The 19,030-nt window shown below is 41.7% G+C and overlaps 1 protein-coding gene across 1 annotated transcript in view; it reads left to right on the top strand.

Moving 5' to 3' along the window:
- The window catches only part of gna12a (guanine nucleotide binding protein (G protein) alpha 12a), a 29,072-nt gene extending 10,380 nt beyond the window's left edge, over nt 1–18,692 (top strand). Inside the window, exons 3-6 of the mRNA XM_084931823.1 lie at nt 11,634–11,684; nt 11,767–11,967; nt 12,289–12,495; nt 15,386–18,692. Of these exons, the coding sequence (XP_084787949.1) occupies nt 11,634–11,684; nt 11,767–11,967; nt 12,289–12,495; nt 15,386–15,547 (621 nt within the window). The 3' untranslated portion in view covers nt 15,548–18,692. The remainder of the gene's footprint in view (nt 1–11,633; nt 11,685–11,766; nt 11,968–12,288; nt 12,496–15,385) is intronic.
- Nucleotides 18,693–19,030: the final 338 nt, after the last annotated feature.

Below are 19,030 nucleotides of genomic sequence, written 5' to 3'. Positions count from 1 at the left end.
TTTAACTGCAAAACTCGAGCGCGAATTTCCTGGTAGACAACTCGGGAAGATGATCATTCGGGTTAAAGCCGCGGTAACCCCCAGAATCGGTGGGAGACATGTTTAAAACGTTGTTGTAATGGTGTGCCTTTCTTCTTAAAGGTGCCGCTGGCTTCTGAGGCTGATATTGTCACATTGTTTATATTGATTTTGTAAGAGTAAGGGAGATGCTAAGAGAGAGCGCGAGAGAGAGAATGAGCAAGTGTGTGGGATGCAGGAAAGAGGGGCTGTTGTTTTACTAAAGCTTGTTGTAAACTTGTAGTGTGTGTATATACTGCATAACAATGCAATAAAATACAAAAACGATAAAGCCGTAATAATGCAGTACATTGTCCAGCTCAGATATATTAGTTTCCCTTTTTGCTTTTTAGCCCAGTTCATCATCTTCAGCTCTTTTGGGTGAGAATGCATTTAATTAACAGGCTTTAACTTTTCCATAAACTGTAAACACCGATCAGCCACCGCAAAGCCACGGGTCTAATATTGTTGATTTCCTTACACTGTTGACGCAGCTGACCTGTTGGAGCATGGACACGTCCTCTGTGGTCCTGAGCAGCGGGATGTGAGCAGTGGATCCTTTGGCTGCCGGGGCCTTCCTGGATCAGATTTTTCCTGTTGCATTGTGTAGATGCTCAGTTGCATTGGGATAATTGGGACAGGGATCATTATCGTCTCATGTGTGATTTGTAGTTCGTGGATTAAAAGTAGAATGGGAGGCATAGCCTTCAGCTGTCACCAGCTCACAGTTTGGACACCCTCTCTACTACTAAGATCAGGCCTAAAACTTTCCTTTCTGATAAAACACATAGTTTTTATCACTCACCTTTTTATCTGCACTCTGCATTTAATCATTAGTTATTATTAATTTCTGGCTCTCCATTGTCCCCCTCACCCCCAACCATTCATGGCACATGGCCGCCCCTCCTTCTTGTGGTTTCTTCCTGTTAAGAAAGAGTTTTTTCTCCCCACTGTCGCCATGTGCTTGCTCACAGGCTCATTTGATTGTCTTTACCTTTCAATATAAAGCACCTTGATGCGATTGCTGTTGTGATTTCTCACTATATAAATAAAATTGAACTGAACTGAATCGAATCTCCGAAATTGTCAAGCTGGTTGTCAAGGTCAACTCCCGGGGCTCTTTTTCATGTTCTTTGAAGCATTCCTGAGCCTTTCTGCTGCACTGAGTAATTAGCCTGATATATCTGGTATGTCTGCCCCTTCTTGGGAGGGGTTGCAACCACAGGTAGCTCCTCGTGTTTGAGTTGGCAGATTTAAAAAAAAAAAATTTTCCTGACCAAATCCCAGGATCTGTAAACGACTACATTTCTAAATAAAATCCTTACTAAATGTTAAATCTCCCATTCAGCAAAAAAAGCACCTCTCAGTTCACTCTCTGATTTGGGTATAGTCACTGGCTGACCTGATGACTTCATTTGCATGTCCGCATTTAAATTTAGAATTGCATTTTTAAGTTTCAATATGATGGCAAACAACATTTACAGCAAACACAAAATAACTGCTGCTCATTACTAATCATGCTCTTGTCCTGTTTCCGTTTCCTCTGCTCTTAGCGGTCTGACTGAGTAATATTGCAAAGAAGAAGAAAAAAACTTTGCACTGTAGCCTTGTATTCCACTTCTGTAGTCATGCTGTGGAGAGCAGGAGATATTTGCATGGTAACTGATTTACCTCAGCCTGTTTTCTCTGATCTAATAGTCACTGATGTGCTCAAAACATCCGAGAGAGCAACCGGATCACATTAGAAATGTTTATACCTGCCAGCTGAAAAAGAAGCTGCAGTTAACTGTTTAGTACTGCACCGAGTGAAGCCAAAGTATTTATTGTCTTTTTGCATAACTTCCTTATCTCTCTCTCTCGCTTTCATTTTTTCTGTTTTGGAGACGTTGCAAAGATGTAATTATTTTCCTCTTGACTGTAAATGGAGCCACTGAAGTGCACTCTGTGGAGTCTCTTCTCCTGAATTACATCCAGCAAACACAAACATGAAACTCCTCACAGACAGCAGAGCAGTTCTTCTCCCTTTTAACAACATGCAGAACATTAAACACACACAGATCAACACCAGTGGGTTGCACAAGAAATGTTTTCTTTATAGGCAACGACCAGTCACCACGAGTGCATAGAAGATATGCAAGTTATTACAGTTAAAGTGATGGAGGACATTTTTATCATCATCTTTGTCTCTCTTGCTAAGGTTTTACATCCACAAAATCATCATCAGAAGGCATCATAACATTACGTTATGTAATTTTACAAAACAGTGAACCAGATAAGCTTTTAAAAATAAATGAAAACGCTCAAAAGTTTCATATGAAACTTCCTAAGATGAGTCACGTCTGGCAGATATTTTTTTCTGCTGTCTTTAGGCGGAGCAGCCTTTGCTTTTTTTTTCCAAGTTCATCTTTTATTCTCCCGTCTGGCAGGAACAAAAACAAATAGACTCCTTTCAACAGCCACTTGCTATATTTTAAAGAACATTTTGTGAGAAACAGACCGGCTAGAGAAACCATTTGTCCAATAAACGTCTACAGATATGCTGTGAAGGGCCAGACAGCTTGTCAATGACACTCAATGGTTCAGCAGAATGTCATGAATGATCGCTAACCATATTGTCAACAGAGGGAATGTCTCACGGCATCGGCATCACCGGCTGGGCTCGCTGTCTGTGCTCCGTGCATTGGCTGTAACAGCGAGTTTTATTTGGACTTTATTGAAAGTGACGCAGCAGCTTTACTGTCTGCTCGGGGCTGTGAGGACGACCTTTTACCTTGTTACGCTTTTATCGGTGACAAAACAAGCTGGAGTCACATAGAAGGTGCTTACGTCTCTGTCTCCGCTGTCTCACACTCAACAAACTGTGTGTGCGTGTTTGAGATGTACAGCTCTGGGTCAGACCGCTTTGTCTTATCTGGAGTTGCTGTGTGATAAAGTTAGTGTGTTACAGCCGCACACAGGCCTGCAGGCATCGTTCTCTCTGAAGGCCAGCACGCATAGGACTCGCATTTAGAGGCGTTTTTGATGCTCGTGCCCTGCTGCCACTCTATCAGCAGACTTTTTCAAACGTATCAATCTACACTGACTCTGAAACACGCGCAATCTGCTCGTCACCTCAAGACAGCTATTTAAATCGCTGCTGTTCCAGTGTTGTGAATGATGTACAGTCTGTGTGGACTAAGTGGACTGAGTGCTTCGGTTCAGCTCTTGATTTGCTTTAAAGTGGAGTAAAGCTGGTGAAAGTCAGTGTTTTTCTGATTGTCAGCAAATTCCGTAAAGAAACCAAAAACAGCAATGCATTAAACACCTGCTGGCTGTGTAGCGAACGCGCTGCACAACTCTCCTTTTTTTCTGCATTGGTCCAGACTGAATTTGAAGCAATTCTAGCAGATGTGTACCGCAGGTGCAAAGGGAACGCTTGTGTAGTTAAGTGTAGGTTATGATGTAAAACAATAGTTTAGCCTCCATGTTTAAATTCTGTCCCACTGACATCATTATTGTGGCTCGGGAGGTACAGCGGGTTGTCTAGTGGCTCAATACCCAGAGTTTCACCCAATCGGAGGATGACTGTGTGCGTGAATGTTTTGGTATAGAAACAGAGGCTGAATGTGTGTGAGACTGGGTGAACGACGCTTGTAGTAAAAAAATATATGAGTTTTAATTTGTATCATATTTGCTACATCTGGCTTTTTTTTTTTACAATGTATGACTTAAAAATTCATTAATTTAGGTTTTTGGGTGGAAAAAAAAATCACACTGATGATGCAGAAGAAATTCACAAAAACTGAATGTATGAAATATGATACTCGAGGCGTTAAGGGGTTAAAATTGTAAATTTAAAGGGGAAAAAAATGTGTTTTTCTTTCCTGATGAAATCAGATTGCTTCACTTCACAGGGCCCTCATCATACTCCAGAGGTCACAGGTAAACAGGAAATGCTGTGAGTTTAGTGAGGAGCTACAAGCTGATACCAAAAATAGCCGTCAGCTCATTCCAGAGCTTCTTCAAAGAGCCGACGCTTCTGATAACAAGCTTCTGCAGACTCGCGACTAAAATCACAGCATTTTCTTACTGCAAAGTATAAATGGAGTGTAAAAATCGTGTATTACAGGTATTATACATGGCAATCTGTAGCGTGTGTGGTGTGATGAAGTACATCCAGCCTTGCAAAGTGAAGTGCTGTGGTAAAAAAAGTAATAATAAATAAAAATAATAGGCATTTGTGGCTTTCTAGATGTTCAATGTCAGTGGATGATTCTGCTGTGACCCATAATATGACACTATTTGCTGTCAATTGCTACTGGTATTAAAGCATGAATGAATGTGAACTGCATATCAGAGCTACCGTGCCGATCTTTGATTCCTTCCATCTCTCCAGCAATTCACTGTCTGAAATCATCTAGTTTGCACTATTGGAATTGAGCAACACTGCAGATCTCATCCATGCTGCTAGTGGAGCTAAAACATTTTAACCAGTGAGCCCATGAACACTGTATTTCTATTTAATATTGGGCAATCCCTGATTCACTGCTGCATGCAGTTATTACCAATGCACCAAATTCAAGCAGTTAGTTCCCAACATATCTAACGTGTACTACAGTGCCCAGTTGTTTTTGAGATTACTTAGACCAAGAGTGTGAAATATAAGGCGCAGGGGCCTAAATAAACCCGCCAAAGACTCAAGTATGGCCCACTGGAAGGCTTTGGAAAATGTGAAGGAGGACAAAAAAAGTCATATAGCTTCATACAGAAAGAAGTCCCCTATGGCCATTAATACAATTCATTAAATTAATAGTAAAACAAGTAAATGACAATAGCTCCTGTTTCTTTTACTTTCTGCTATAGAAATGTATTATTTTTACAGCTTCACACTAATTTACAAAGTTTTCCATTTTATAATTGCAAGAAAGTCTCCTCGATGAGCTAAAAGAAGGTTTTATGTCATTTTACTTATTTATTTCTCTGAATTTTAGCCGAATAGATGTGCTGATAGACTTCTTTGATTAACTACGGCAGCGTTTTTTTTATCATGTAGAAAAACTCAGACATACTGTTAAACTGCACACGTTTTCTCAGGGATTAAATGTGTGGTTAGACACTGGAAGAAAGGGGATTTTCACTGGCCCGACCCACCTAACATCAAAGTGGCCCACGATGTGAAATAGTTTAAGTCAGGGATGTCAAACTTAACTTTATATTTGTCATCTCTTTTTTAAATGATTTATGTGCATGTGCTTGGGGCCCAATCGAGAATAAAGGAAGTTAAACGCTACCAAAAAAGTGCTGGTTTTCTTTTTCTGTTCACTTTTCGGACAAAACATGGAGCAACAGCAGCCTTATTCTCGACAGCAAGAAACCAAAATGTCTGCTGTGGAGTAAATGTGCTGAGTTAGATACTCTCCGCCTCCACTTTCTTGCCGCTCTTAGAGAGGTTTTCCGGGGACACCGCAATCAGCTTTTCCCAGGCACAACTGGGCCCGAGCTGGGCCGCGAGCAGACGGGGGAGAGTCCGATGAGAGGAAGAGAGAAAGGGAGTGGAAAGAGATGAGCGTGGAGATGGGGAGTCTCCCACAGTGAAAATGGAGCGAAGGAAAAGGGGAGATAGTGAGGGGAAAAACAAACCCAAAGCAAGCACAGGCAAGGAGTTTGTTTACTTGTAGGCTTTTCTGTTTTCCCACCACACCCAGATAACACGCAGTTTGATACAGGACATAAACATCGAACCTCCCCTGCTCGAGGAAAACAAGGCTGTAGATCGAGGAGTGACAGTAAGTGGTGGCTGCTGTCGTCAGCGTAGGTTTAGACTTTGCACCGTTCAGGGGACTTTGAAGTCTCACAAAGGTGTAAAGAGGCTATAAATGCACAAATGCATGCGACGCTGTACACACACACACTTCATCGATGACTTGGGCCTTGCTGAGGTTTAACATTGTGTATAGTGTGTCTGTGGTACCCCATTTTATCTATAATGCATATCCCTGCCTTGATAGGAAGAAACATAAAATATCCCCAGAGCAGGGATTGCAAATAAGATAGTGGTGGATCAGCTAGTGAGTGCATGTTTTAGACTGATAGATTTCAAACATAATCCCTCCCTGAACAGGAAACCTGAGCTGAAGCTGAGCACAGCTGTGTTGAAGAGTATCGGCAACAGTTTATATTCCAGACAAATCTGGAGAAAAGTGAACTGAAATAATGCTTTTTTTCTATGGATTTCTTGAACTCAGCTCAGAAATATAGATCACATTGAGCATTACAGCTGAAACACTTGGTTTAGATTCATTGATTTGTCACATTGATGAGGTTTTGTAAAGTTTTCTGGATTTAATTTAAATCCAAACTGAAACTGCTTCCCCCTCAGTATTAGAAAAGTAGGAATTCCTACTTCTCACCCTTTTAAAATTGATGACGCTGCATTTGACTTCTATCACACCCAGCCTGCATGTTTATCATGCACAGGTTGACAAGCAAAATTTGCACTTTTTAAATGTAGCTGTTTGCTGTGTGCAATACTGAAATAAGCATAGACTGAAAAGAAAAGATGGTCAACTCCAGTTTTGAAGCTGCAGTTTTCACTGCTGTCGACAGCAGGCACAGTTTTAGCTAACAGCAGCAAACATCCTCAGATTGTGCAGGCATACATAACACAGACGAACCTAATTAGTGCTAAGTAACCTAGAGTAATGTTATTTGTCTAAACATGCACTAAAAGTGCCAATACCACGAACACAGTCAACAGGTCTAGTTCAGCGGCAGTGCTCTATAACAAAACTTTAAGGTGTAATTCAGTTTAACAGGTCACGTACATAAAAATTCTCCCCTGTAAAATTGCTTGTTTCAGATGTGTCGTTGGTCTCTGGGGAACAGCTCATTTTGGAGCCAGCCTCAAGTGGCCACTTAAGGAACTGCAGTTTTTGGCACTCAGCTTTATTAATTTATTGATTAGTTTCAACGCTAATCAATAGGTTAAAGCCCGACTAGCCAGTATTAGCTACTTGTTGATTAATCTGTATTGACATTTAAATTTTGGAAAAATGACAATTAAAAAGTAACGAGGACAGGGGAGAAACACCCTACAATCGTGATACCAGTGGTGATGTTGCATAGATTGTCCACTAGAGGGCAGTTCGCAACAAACAACCAGCTGATCTATTCAATTCAGCTGTGTTTATTTAGCATCAAATCATAACACGAGTCGCCTTAAGGCACCTTATACACGTACGGTGAAGACCCTACAATAATAGACAAAATAGTAATAGAGAGACTAAGCAGAGTCGGGAGAGTGTGAACAAATGGACATATAAATGAAGGCGAGGTCTTTTTATGTTGTGTGACTCTAAAAGGAAATAAAAAAAAAAAAAAAAAATATCTGATTTTTAAAGGACTAAATATCGGTCTTAAAAATCCCGTATCATCGCTGCATGAGGCACACAACAACTTCTCCGCCTGACTCACCAAGCACATCGATGACTGTGCCAGTCTGCCTGCCTCAAGAACTGGATTCATGGTGTGTCATTCAAAGCTTTTGGGCATGAAGTGTAATAGTGTTGATTCATTCTTTGTTAATAAATAAATAAAAATGTACTTATGTGGTGTCATAAAATGACACTTTTGAAAGGTCAGTGGACATTTTCAATTTTAAAATTATTCATTAGTTAATAAAAAATAGTATTTATTATTATTTGAATTGAAAGGACTGACCCACAGTAGCACTGCACTTAGTCCCACACTCAGTGACACATATACCTGTGCCCACACACACACACACACACACAGAACAGGAGCTTATTCAGGTCTTTGCTGGAATAAAGCCTCTAATCTGCCCATTCACACCATGAATGGAGACATTCCTCCTGCCTTACTCAACACACACACAAATGCACACTCACACACGGGCTCACATACATGCACGCTCGCACACATACGTGCTCACGCCCACATGCACGCCCAGAGCTATATTTTATTCATTTACAGCTCTGCATTACCAGGCACTAAAATCCATCCTTGATCTAATAAAATAAATTCAGTCTGAAGCTTCGACCGCATGAATGATCAGACTTTTTCATTTGTGCTGATGGCAGTTGAAGCGCCCGTGGAAACGATCTGTGCTTGAGCGTGTGTGCGTGCGTGTCATTGCGTCTGCGGGCGCACACTCACGTGCGTGTCTGTGTCTGTCTGGTGTGTCTGCGTATCCCTTCATCTCTGGGAATTCCCCTCTCCCTGCTTTTCCCTCCAACCAGCCTCCCCTGCCGTTCGTGTCCGGCTGAACCAATCAGAGCCCCCCGGCTTTGTGTTTCCTATTGCCAATGACACCGTAGGTCAGCAGCGGGGTCACCGCTTCACATCTCACCCACACAGAGGTCACGTTTCCTGGTTGTTATGGGCATGTCAGGGCCAACATGAAGAGTAAGAGTTGTTTTTTGGAGTTTTTTTGTAACTGTTGCTCGTTGATCAGTTTGAAAGAAACCGAAACATCTGGAAAAAGCTGCTGTCAGCACGGCATTACAGACGAATAATGTTATATTGTAGTGTGTGTGTGTGATGCAAGTGCTAAACTGACTTTGAAACTTTGAGTTCTGTCTGACTCGCTAATCCCTCCCTCCCCCTCTCCTCTCTTGTTTTCACACGCACAGCTGTTTCCTGAGGGAGGAAGAGAAAGGTTCATTTTTAAACTTTTGTTGGGAATCAGCCTGATTCCAGTTTGAAATGCATATACCTATTATTCCTGCTTGCTTTCAGCCCATTTACAGCACATGAGTACAGCACGACACTCTGAAGATCAAGCTCCCGTGCTGTAGAGAAACCAAATAAACCTTTTTCCTCTGCTGCAGGCACCCGCTGGTCTCCATTCATTTCCAAGCAGCATGAAAATCAATTAGCAGCCTCTTAAAACCTGAGTGAGCTGTGCGATCCATCGGTGTGCGCTTAAACCACATTACTCTACAACAGTGGATGGTGGAGCAGTGACAAAAAAGCACACATGGTGCTCATAGTAATGGACTACACATCTCAAGTTTCAGCAGTTGTCTAATTGAGTTTCGAAGCTAGCAAACATGAAAGGAACCAACCGCTGTCTGAAGTATCAGGAAAACTACATCCAAAAACTTCAGCTGTGCTATATGCATTCAGAAAGAGTCGGCAAAGATCTTGGATAATTTTGTGTGATCTAAAGTGAAAGAGTTGATAGCACACTGGGATATTCCACCAAATTAAGTTTTGTGTGTTCAGCGCAGACACTGTGGTAATTTTTAGGTACTTCCCTGATGACTGATTCGGTGGATGTTTGCAGAGGATATGAAATGATTCGAATCATGTTCTTTCTATAGACTGGAACATGGTGAAACTGTACAGCGTGACGCATGAGCCATCTTAATGTGTTTCCTTATTCCTGTGAATTAAGTCACGTTCATCACATTTTCTTATCCTCGGTTTCATTTCTCTTCTCCGTGTAAATCGGCTGTATGTGGAAGTCAGGTTGTGTTTTGATACGTGCCCACGTGAGACCAGATTTATTCATCACAGGGTCGCCTTGTGACGCCACAGCCTACCTTTTGTGCAGTGTGTTGTCTGTTATAATCTCTCATTTGTGCGAGTATTTCTGGTTTGTATACAGTCATGGTAAAAAGAAAGGACACCATCTGTGTACCATAGCCAGCACAAGTCTTAAAATGATGTAAATACAGCGTCAGACAGGGCTGGACTTTGACTTGTCCGTTGCAGCACCTTCATTCTTTTCTTTTTCAGCTCCTCTGATTTGCTGCTGTGCTTGGGCTCATTGACATATTGCATGAACCAATTTAGACAAAGCTTTATCTTGTCAGACAGATGGCCTCACATTAGACTCTAGAATACTTTGGTACACAGAGGAGGTCATGATACACTCAGGGACTACGTGAGTGCCCAGGTGATGTGGCTGCAAAACAAGCCCAAATCATCACCCCTCCATCACCGTGCTGACAGCTGTCGTGAGGTGTTTGCGTTGATATACTGTCTTTAGTGGCATTGTGCATTATTTCTAAACATCATCTGCCTTGTTGTCATCTGTCTAAAGAACAGCGTTCCAGATCTCTGAGTTCTTCAGATGCAGTTTTGCAAAGATGCGCTGCCATGTTGTTTTAGAGTGTCTTTCTCCTTGCAGCCATTCCAAACAAGCCATGCCTGTTCAGTGTTTTTCTGTACTGTCATGAACTTTAACATTTAACATGCTAACTGAGACCAGAGCCTGAGATGTGGCTTTTCGGTTTTTTTGGACCGAATTAAAGTTACTTTAAAATGGCTTTATAGTCCTTCCCACATTGAAACAATTAACTTCTTTAAGATCATCGGTAAAGGCTTTCCTCCTTGGCGTTGTGCTAACAAACACCTAATTGCTGTGTTTACACTTGCTGATGATCAGTTAATCAAGTGCACCTGGTTGCTAATTACCATTATAAGGAGTAAGGATGTACTTGGCTTTTCACACGCACTTTTTTAATGAATATATAGTAACAAAGTGTAACTATCTGTCAGGATGTTGTGGAATTTTAAGACCTGGTAGGGAGCAGATTATTTTTATTGTGTCCTGCAACGCAAAGTGAAATATCTCTGTGTTTAACTTTGTCTGGCTGCTGTTTGCCGTTAGGCAGATTATTTACTGTAAGTGTATTAAATGTGAAAATAGCTCTCTGCTCCAGCTGGAAAATTGGTGCAGTCAAATCAAACAGCTGTGTTCAGAAACAAGGTCGTTCAGAGTGCTTTACAGAGACGAAGTCGAAAACAAAGAGATATTTTAAACGCATATTTGCATAGGGGTCACGATATGAAGCATGCACAGATAAGTCATGATGGGAATATAACGACAACCTTATTATTTCCCACGTTCACATATGTCTAGTTAAATGTATCTGGCATGCTAATGTTTACTCTAAAATGATCATCAGGGCAAATCCGAGTCATTTCTGCCACAAACTCGATAAACGCGATGTCAGAACAGCGTTAAAACTGTGGGGGTGTGATTGTGGGCCTCTATAGAAAACTGTTTTTCTCTACTCTCAAATGGCTGATCTTTAGACCACAACACGGGGCTGTCACACCAGCACAATGAGCCGAAAGAAGCCAAAACCTGTGGTGAGCCGCACCTCAGGTTTATATTCTCTGCGGGTTTGTAACCGCGATTTTTCAAATTAAAAGTCACCGTTTGATCCTTTGTTGATTGGAAAATGTGGATCAGTGCAGCTTGAATGTCATCTTGAGCTTTGAAGAGCTGCGGACTCGTGGCAGGTTCTGTGTGACACGATAACTAGATGTGATCAAGCTGCGCGCTGCACAGATGTAATGGGACTAATATGATTGTGGTCGTTCACATGGTTTCTGTCCTTTGTTGCAACGATTGATGTCTTGTTAAATTAATAACCACAATACGACAGCTTCCATGGAAATGAGAATTAAAGAAGGAAGAAATACAAGAAATGAAATCGTTCCGATAATGTGATCAAGAGCCATAATTTGATTATTTTGAGTCTTTTAAGTTTGCTTAATGCGTATAAGATGACTCAGGTCTGTGTCGCGGCTGTAATGGATTCTTTCCTTCTTCTCTGCAGAGTGAGTCGGTCAAATACTTCCTGGATAACTTGGATCGTATTGGACAACTGGTGAGTCATAGTGACTAGCTAAATCTGAAGCACACTCTGTACTTTTTACCTTGCAAGACAATGTTCTCATATCCTTTTTCAGAGCTATATTCCCAGCAAGCAAGACATTTTGTTTGCGAGGAAGGCGACTAAAGGGATTGTCGAGCACGACTTTGTCATCAAAAAGATTCCCTTTAAGATGGTGGATGTTGGAGGGCAGCGGTCCCAGAGGCAGAAGTGGTTTCAGTGCTTCGACGGGATAACCTCGATACTCTTCATGGCCTCGTCGTCGGAGTACGACCAGGTACGTGCACACAAAAAAAACCCCACATATTATCAGCCCAATTATGAAATGCTGATGCAGTGGGAGCGTTTGTCAGACGAGTCTCTTGACTATTGGGATTGCGAAATGCACAAGAAACATCAGAGAGACACACAACATTTGCGGTAAACACAAAGCCCTCTTTGTGGTGCGCTGAGGAAACTTCATTGTTCCCACATTCGTGGCTCGAGTTCAAGTCAGCGGTCATATGATGACGACTGAACCCTTAATTGGCAACGCAGATAAGACCTGAAAAAAATAAATAACTAGACAAAGAATAATGTTGAGCCAATGTGATTCCAGGTCTTGATGGAGGACCGCAGGACAAACCGTCTGGTCGAGAGTATGAACATCTTCGAGACCATCGTCAACAACAAGCTCTTCCTGAACGTGTCCATCATCCTCTTCCTCAACAAGACGGACTTGCTGGTGGAAAAGATTCGCACGGCCGACATTCGCAAGAACTTTCCTGAGTTCAGAGGAGACCCTCGCAGGCTAGAGGACGTACAGGTAACCCGAGGTTTCACAAAACTCTGAATGCAGTTGCAGATTTTGAGCGTCTTCCTAAAGTGCTCCATTATCTTTCTCAATGCAGCTGTGCAACAGTGGTAACTTTCATGCATTCCAGAAGAAGCTGCCTATAATGGGGTGGTCGCTGTAGCAGGTCATCTGCTAATCGGAAGTCTGCATGCCAAATATCCTCGGACAAGATAGTAATCCCAATTGTGTAAATGTTAGATAAAAAGAACTTACATAAGGAAGGGTTTGCATAAATGGGAGAGAATGGGTAACTGAGGCAAGTTGTATAAAGAGCTTTGAGTGCTCAGTAGAGTAGAAAGGCTCTATCTGTTTACCATGTAAGCTTATAAGGACCGAAATTTCTGTCATCACACACGTAGGTTGTTATGGGCAACAATGAAAGATGTAAAGGAGCATTTATAAAGACATCAGTTTATTACCAAGGCTTTATTTTAAAAAAGAAATACAGTTAACATTAATACTGCTAATTAAAGGCTTGTTTTTCTGCCAACTCATATTTTCTCTCGTTTCTGCAGAGATAATCCAGGTTGCTTCTTGCTTTTAATGAGGCTTTTAGCATCCGTGACTGAAGTCAAGATAATTAATGATAATCCTTAAAGCTGGATTATACAGCAACACTCAAAATGAGCGCATTACTAATACTACCTGGGTTTCTCTGCAACCTGTGTGTTACAGTGCAGCTTTCTAAATGTTTTTAAGTACTGGTACTGGTTTCTTACTACAAATCTCATCCATCCCATGTATGCCTTTAAACCTAATATCCATACTCGGGGTTCAAAATGCAGATTAACGCAGTCAGGTATTGAACCGCTGACCTTTACAATTTTTAGCTGACTCGCTCTTTCTCCTCGCTCCTTTCTCCTGTAGACGCCGGCTTTGTGACGAGCAGATTTTAGCGCAGAAGCATAAGATTAGTAGTTTTCAGCATATTTTTAAGGGTTTAAAACATGTGAGCATTTTAACTAGTTATAAAAGAGGAAATACACCAGTATTTTTCTCACAGCCTGTGAGATAGAGCATCGCTTCAAACTGAGCAGCAGCATTAGCTCCTTTCCTTTCATGAAGGATGAAAAGGAGTCACTGAAACACATTTGCTTAGCACTGAGAGCTGTTTTCAGGGCTTCCACCTCCATGCTATCTGGTTACTGAGAAACCTTCCTGAAAAGACTTATTATGCTCCCTGTAGCTCTAGATTTTTATTCTTGGACTCTACTGGATTAATTTTGCATGATTTATTTATCTTTCACTGTTCAGATCAGGCCCCTCAGTTTATCCACTGTTTGAAGCAAGCTTTCTTAGCTGCTTTCTTCAGATTGGTTCTCCTATGCAAACAGAAGGTTTAAACGGCAGGTGGGTGGGGCTTCTGTGCTTGCAGCCAGAGCCTTAGTTGACCATATTAAGGATATCTGCTGTCGTTACAGCATCAAGAGTAGAAATATTTAAACAGTGTTTAGAGCAGTGCTTGCACATACAGTGGGAGAAATAATCACTTGATCTTCTGAATTTATAAGTTTGCTCACTCACAGAGAAATGAACAGTGTCTCGTCCTTATGAAAGTTTCATATTAATAGACAGAGACAGTGCATCAACCAGAAATCCAGAAAAAACACATTACATAAAAGTTTGAAATTGATTTGCATGTCATTGAGTGGAATAAGCATTTGAGCTGCCAGCAAAACATCACTTAGTACTTGATGGAGAAACCCTTTTTGGCAAGATGGTAAGATGTTTCTTGTAGCTGGTCAACAGGTTTGAAGGGATTCTCACTCATCTTTACAGAAACTCCCAGAAATGTCTATAAATTAGGTTTCTTGGCTGCCACTTGGCAACTCGAAGCTTTAGCTCCAGCCACAGATTTTCTATAAGTTTGGCGTCTGGAGGCTGGCGAGGCCACCCATGATCTGATTGTGCTTCTTCTTTAGCCACTCCTTTGTTGCACTGGCAGTATGTTTTGGGGTATCGTCATGCTGGATGGCCCATCCATGACTCATCTTCAGTGTTCTGGCTGTTGCAGTACGTGGCCCCGTCCAGAAAACAAAAGCATAATGTTTCCACCTCCGTGCTTGACTGTGAGGGTGGTGTTCTTTGGGTCATACTCAACATTTCTCCTCCTCCAAACACAGCGGGTCAAGTTGATGCCAAAGAGCTCAGTTTGACCACAGCAATTTATCCCAATCCACCACCTTTCTCATGATCAACCTCACCCTGTGAGGCCAGATCTTGCATGGAGCTCCCGATCGTGAGGGTGACTGATCTTTTACAATCACTACAACAGTTGTGCATGTCTGCAATTTTGTCCCTGATGTCCTTCAGCAGTTGGCTCATGGTGGTGGAGAGGTTGGAATGGGAGAAATTGATTCTCTGGACCGGTGTCTAGTGGACAAGCTGATATCAGGAGTATCTGTAACTGACTGATTGATTTATTGATTGTAATCTATGTCCCACAGTGGAACATAGTCAATCTGTGGGAGACATGCAAATCAATTTATAACTTTTATGTAATGGGTGTGTGTTTTTTGTTGTTGGGGCAATATCGCTCTATTAAAATTAAACTACCATAAAAATTAGAGACTCTTCACATCTTTGTAAGTGAATAAATGTATAAATTAAGCAGGGGATCAAATAGTGTTTTTCTCCACTGTACATTGACCTCATTATCTGAAGCTTAGGCCATGTGTAACATGAACATCCATCCCTCTAACACTACATATGTGACAATAGTTCCACAACAAAAATATCTTCCTCCAAAAAGTCCAATCCTCCTGCTATGTCATAAAAGTCGGTCTGATCTTGTATTTACGTCAGTATAGTACATGTGAACACACGCACATAAAGACTCTTCCTCCTCTGCTTCTTCCAGGCGTTCCTGGTGCAGTTGTTTAGTCGTAAGAGGAGAAACCGAGGGAAACCGCTTTTCCATCACTTCACCACTGCGGTAGACACAGAAAATATCCGCTTTGTCTTCCACGCCGTGAAGGACACCATCCTGCAGGAAAACCTCAAAGATATAATGCTGCAGTGACCTTCACGTCATAGACGATGGCCTCTCTGACTGTTAACTGTGAAACCAGCCGTGAATCCAGGCCTGGAGGACTTCTGAGAAGATCTCCTTTGATCTGAAGCAACACTGACCTGTGGAACCATCACTTGACCCACGCAGAGTGGATCTTAGTGACCTCTGAACCTGTGGAGCCCTGAAGCAACTCTGGACGTTTTGGCCCCTGTGGAATCTCTATGTTTAACCTGTATAAATGTGTGAATGCTGTAAAAAAAAAAAAAAAAGAAAAAGAAAAAAGACAGTGGGCTTCTCCTTGCACAGGTTCCAAGATGTGTAAAAAAATGTAGAGGAAAGCACCAACTACATGACATGAGCACTGAACGTTGTTTTTCTCTTCTGTATATAAGACTCATGACAACATGTCACTAAACCCAGTCAGACTGCTGCCTGTTGAAATGTAGCTCGAGCTGTGTGAACACGCCGCGGGAGGGGAAAGAAGCGCAAAGAAAGAATACGAGGAGGAAAAACATGAGGTTTGGAGCTGAAAAATACTGTCTTAAAGTACACCTGACAGAGGGAGGGGGGTTTGGGGTCCATACTGGTCATATGCTGTGTTATGTGAAAAGGTTGCACAAGTGTTCCTGTCAATGAACTTCAGCAGAGGAGTGAGACCGAGCTGCGCTACACCGCTCGTCCTCTCCTGCCCCGTCTTTTCTTTCCTCGTCTTGTGTTAATTCTCTTGTTTCCGCCATTGTTCGAGAGATCAACAGCTGCAGATAACAAGTCTTATTCTTCTAATCCCACTCCTTCTCGGCACAATAGACACATTGTTCTTCTCCTCAGAAGTAGACGGTCAAATTAGAGTCTCATCTAAGCTCTGAAAAGTGCACGCAGCTCCTGGTTTCGTATGAATCCATACACCTTTCCCGAGCTTTTCTCTCCCTTCTGTGATTTCCATAGCATCCCAGTAGATGCACCACAATAGCCTAGACTTGACCTGAGGCAGTATAAAAAGAAATATAGTAAAAAGTATTTTAAAAAATCTACAAAAAAGCTTTGGCTTCTGGTTACACTGCTTGTTCCTGTTCCCTTTGTCCTGTAAACGTGCCGGGAACAGCAGAAAATGAAGAGATTGAACTGCAGATGACCTTATCCCCGTGTTTCTTGTAGCCATTTTGGACTTGTAGCAGTCGGGGTGGGAAGCCTTCCTAGCAAAAACACTGAGACAATGACAAACCAGACTTTTTTTAAAAAAGAAACAAAAAAAATCATCACAGGGAAGCGAGTTTAAACACGTTCTGGTGACTGGCTAGTCTGTGATTTCCTAATGAGTTCCTAGAAAGTATCCTGAACAAAGTAGTTGGCCGTGTAGGGAAAACAGGAAGCTGCCAGAAAGAAGTGCTGCCTTCAAATCCAAATATTTGATTACTGTCAGAAATACAAGTTCAGTGATAAGCGACGGCTAGAGATCATTTATTTAAATGTCCGCTGCATTGAAAACAAGAAGAAAAAAACTCGGATTTAAATTTTTAAAAATACAACATACTTAAATTTTGGAATCAAAACAATTTCACTAAAGATGTTCCAATATTTTAAAAAAGCTTTGGTCAATGCTGCGTATATGAAAGGGAAAGAACGGGTCAAGGTAACAAATTCACAGATCATCGGTCATCATCTGAAAACCCTCGGGTGTGTCCAGCGTAAGGCTGATCTAAGACTTCCTGTTCCATTGATTGCCGATTGTTTATGAATGCAGTTTTTTTTTTTAAAAATCAGGTGATGGCAGATGTTTTTTTCCAAATTGCACATCAGCAAATGTGTTCCTCTTGTTCATCTGTCAGACGTTCTTGACTGCAAATGGAAACCAGAGCATTTCTGGTGCCTGTTGACCTTCAGACAATTTCTATGCATATATATACAAATATGTGTATGGTCGTGCTCCTCTAAAGTTCCCTCCAGCTTTATATGAAGTTTCATAGTGTCCTTGAGCTCATTGTTTTAGTTTTAGAGTCTCCAGCATTACTTGTTTGGTTCACTCTCACCACTCATGGCCTTGTTTCCATCCCAAAAAAGTCCTAAAACCCAACCACACTGCACTTCTTTCCAAACGCTAAACTGCAGCCGGACAAAAATAGCAGCCAGCCTGTGAACATAGTGGACTATTTAGCAGCTGAAATGTCAGATATTTGTTCAGCAGGAGGTGCACAGCGAAAACTGAAAAATCCACAAGAGAGTTTATATTACTGAGTCCATCAAGATGTCTTGATTTGATTGATTTGAATGTAATGACTGGATTTTTTTCTGCATTGGGTTAATCTGATAACTGCAGAAATATTTTGTTCAGTGCAAGTTTTTCCAGTGTCAGATAAAGGTGAAATTATAAGTCAAGTAACCAGCAGGTTAACTATGAATGCAACCAGTCACAATCTGTCCTGTTACGTAGCTTATCTGCAGTTTTAACAAACGTTATGCACTGATTTCTGATGGTGGTTAAACTGCTCACAGGAGCATCCCTCATACTTTGTACATTTTTAAAAACTACTTTTTTCCCTCCAATCAAGTGAGGTTAAGTGAAAACCCCTGATTTGCATTTCGGTATGCAGCAGTCGGACACAGCCGGGCTGCTCTTCCCACCCCGAGTAATAAGTCTGCATTGCCTCGAAGGCAAATGAGTCAAACCGGGAACGTTCCCACTCTCGCCTCGTTCTGATACTGTATTAAAACTGTGTCATTTGTGTTTGTGTTGATAAATCCTGTACATTAATTACTGTAAGTATGTGACTGACACTGTGTGCACATCCTAAAATACAAGCGGCACTCTGTCTAACGGTATCACTGTAACTATAACTGCTCTGTTGGTGTTGTTAGCTAACCTACCTTGTTTTCCTCTCACGCTTAACTTTTTTTTTTTTTTTGTCGTTTTGTTTAATTTTGTAATTGTCGTCATTGCACTGGATGTGTCCAAGAGAAAATGAGCAGAAAGGAAAACGCCTGGGGAAGAAAAAGGCAATGAAACAAACAAACAGATGCAGATGCTGAAAGGCGAACAGGATGAAGGTCGGGAGGGTTGGTGGGGGGGATGAAAAGAGGGAGGTCTTCTGCCTTTGTTTTTTTGTTTTCCAGTGCCTTGGCTCTGTGCTCTGTGGTGAAATACACTGCCGTTTGCTGACACGCTGTTTCTTTATTTTCTCAGTGTGGCCGTCTTTTGTGTGCTTGAGTGTGTATGCGGTAAAGCAAAAGGTCGAGACCCTCTGAGCTGGAAAGTGAAGAGTGGTAGAAAGATTAGCGGAGAGGGGTTGAGGGAGGAGGGGTGGGGGGGGCAGATAGATGTGAGGATTTTTAAGAAATGTTTTTGAGCTCCGAAGGAGAAACGCGGGGGGAAATAAATTCAAATATGTTTTTCTAATGTCCTGGGGCCGTTTAATCAGTATTTATGAACACGAGAAGCTCTCTTGCGAAGCCAGAGAGTTGAAGCTCCTGATAAGTAATGTCACACTGATCTACAAC

The sequence above is a fragment of the Perissodus microlepis genome, chromosome 6 (assembly GCF_051167445.1).
Source record: "Perissodus microlepis isolate ML-2025 ecotype Zambia chromosome 6, ASM5116744v1, whole genome shotgun sequence".
Lineage (NCBI taxonomy): Eukaryota > Metazoa > Chordata > Actinopteri > Cichliformes > Cichlidae > Perissodus > Perissodus microlepis.
The sequence above is the reverse complement of the archived record's forward strand: the minus strand, read 5'-3'. Positions and strand labels throughout refer to the sequence as shown.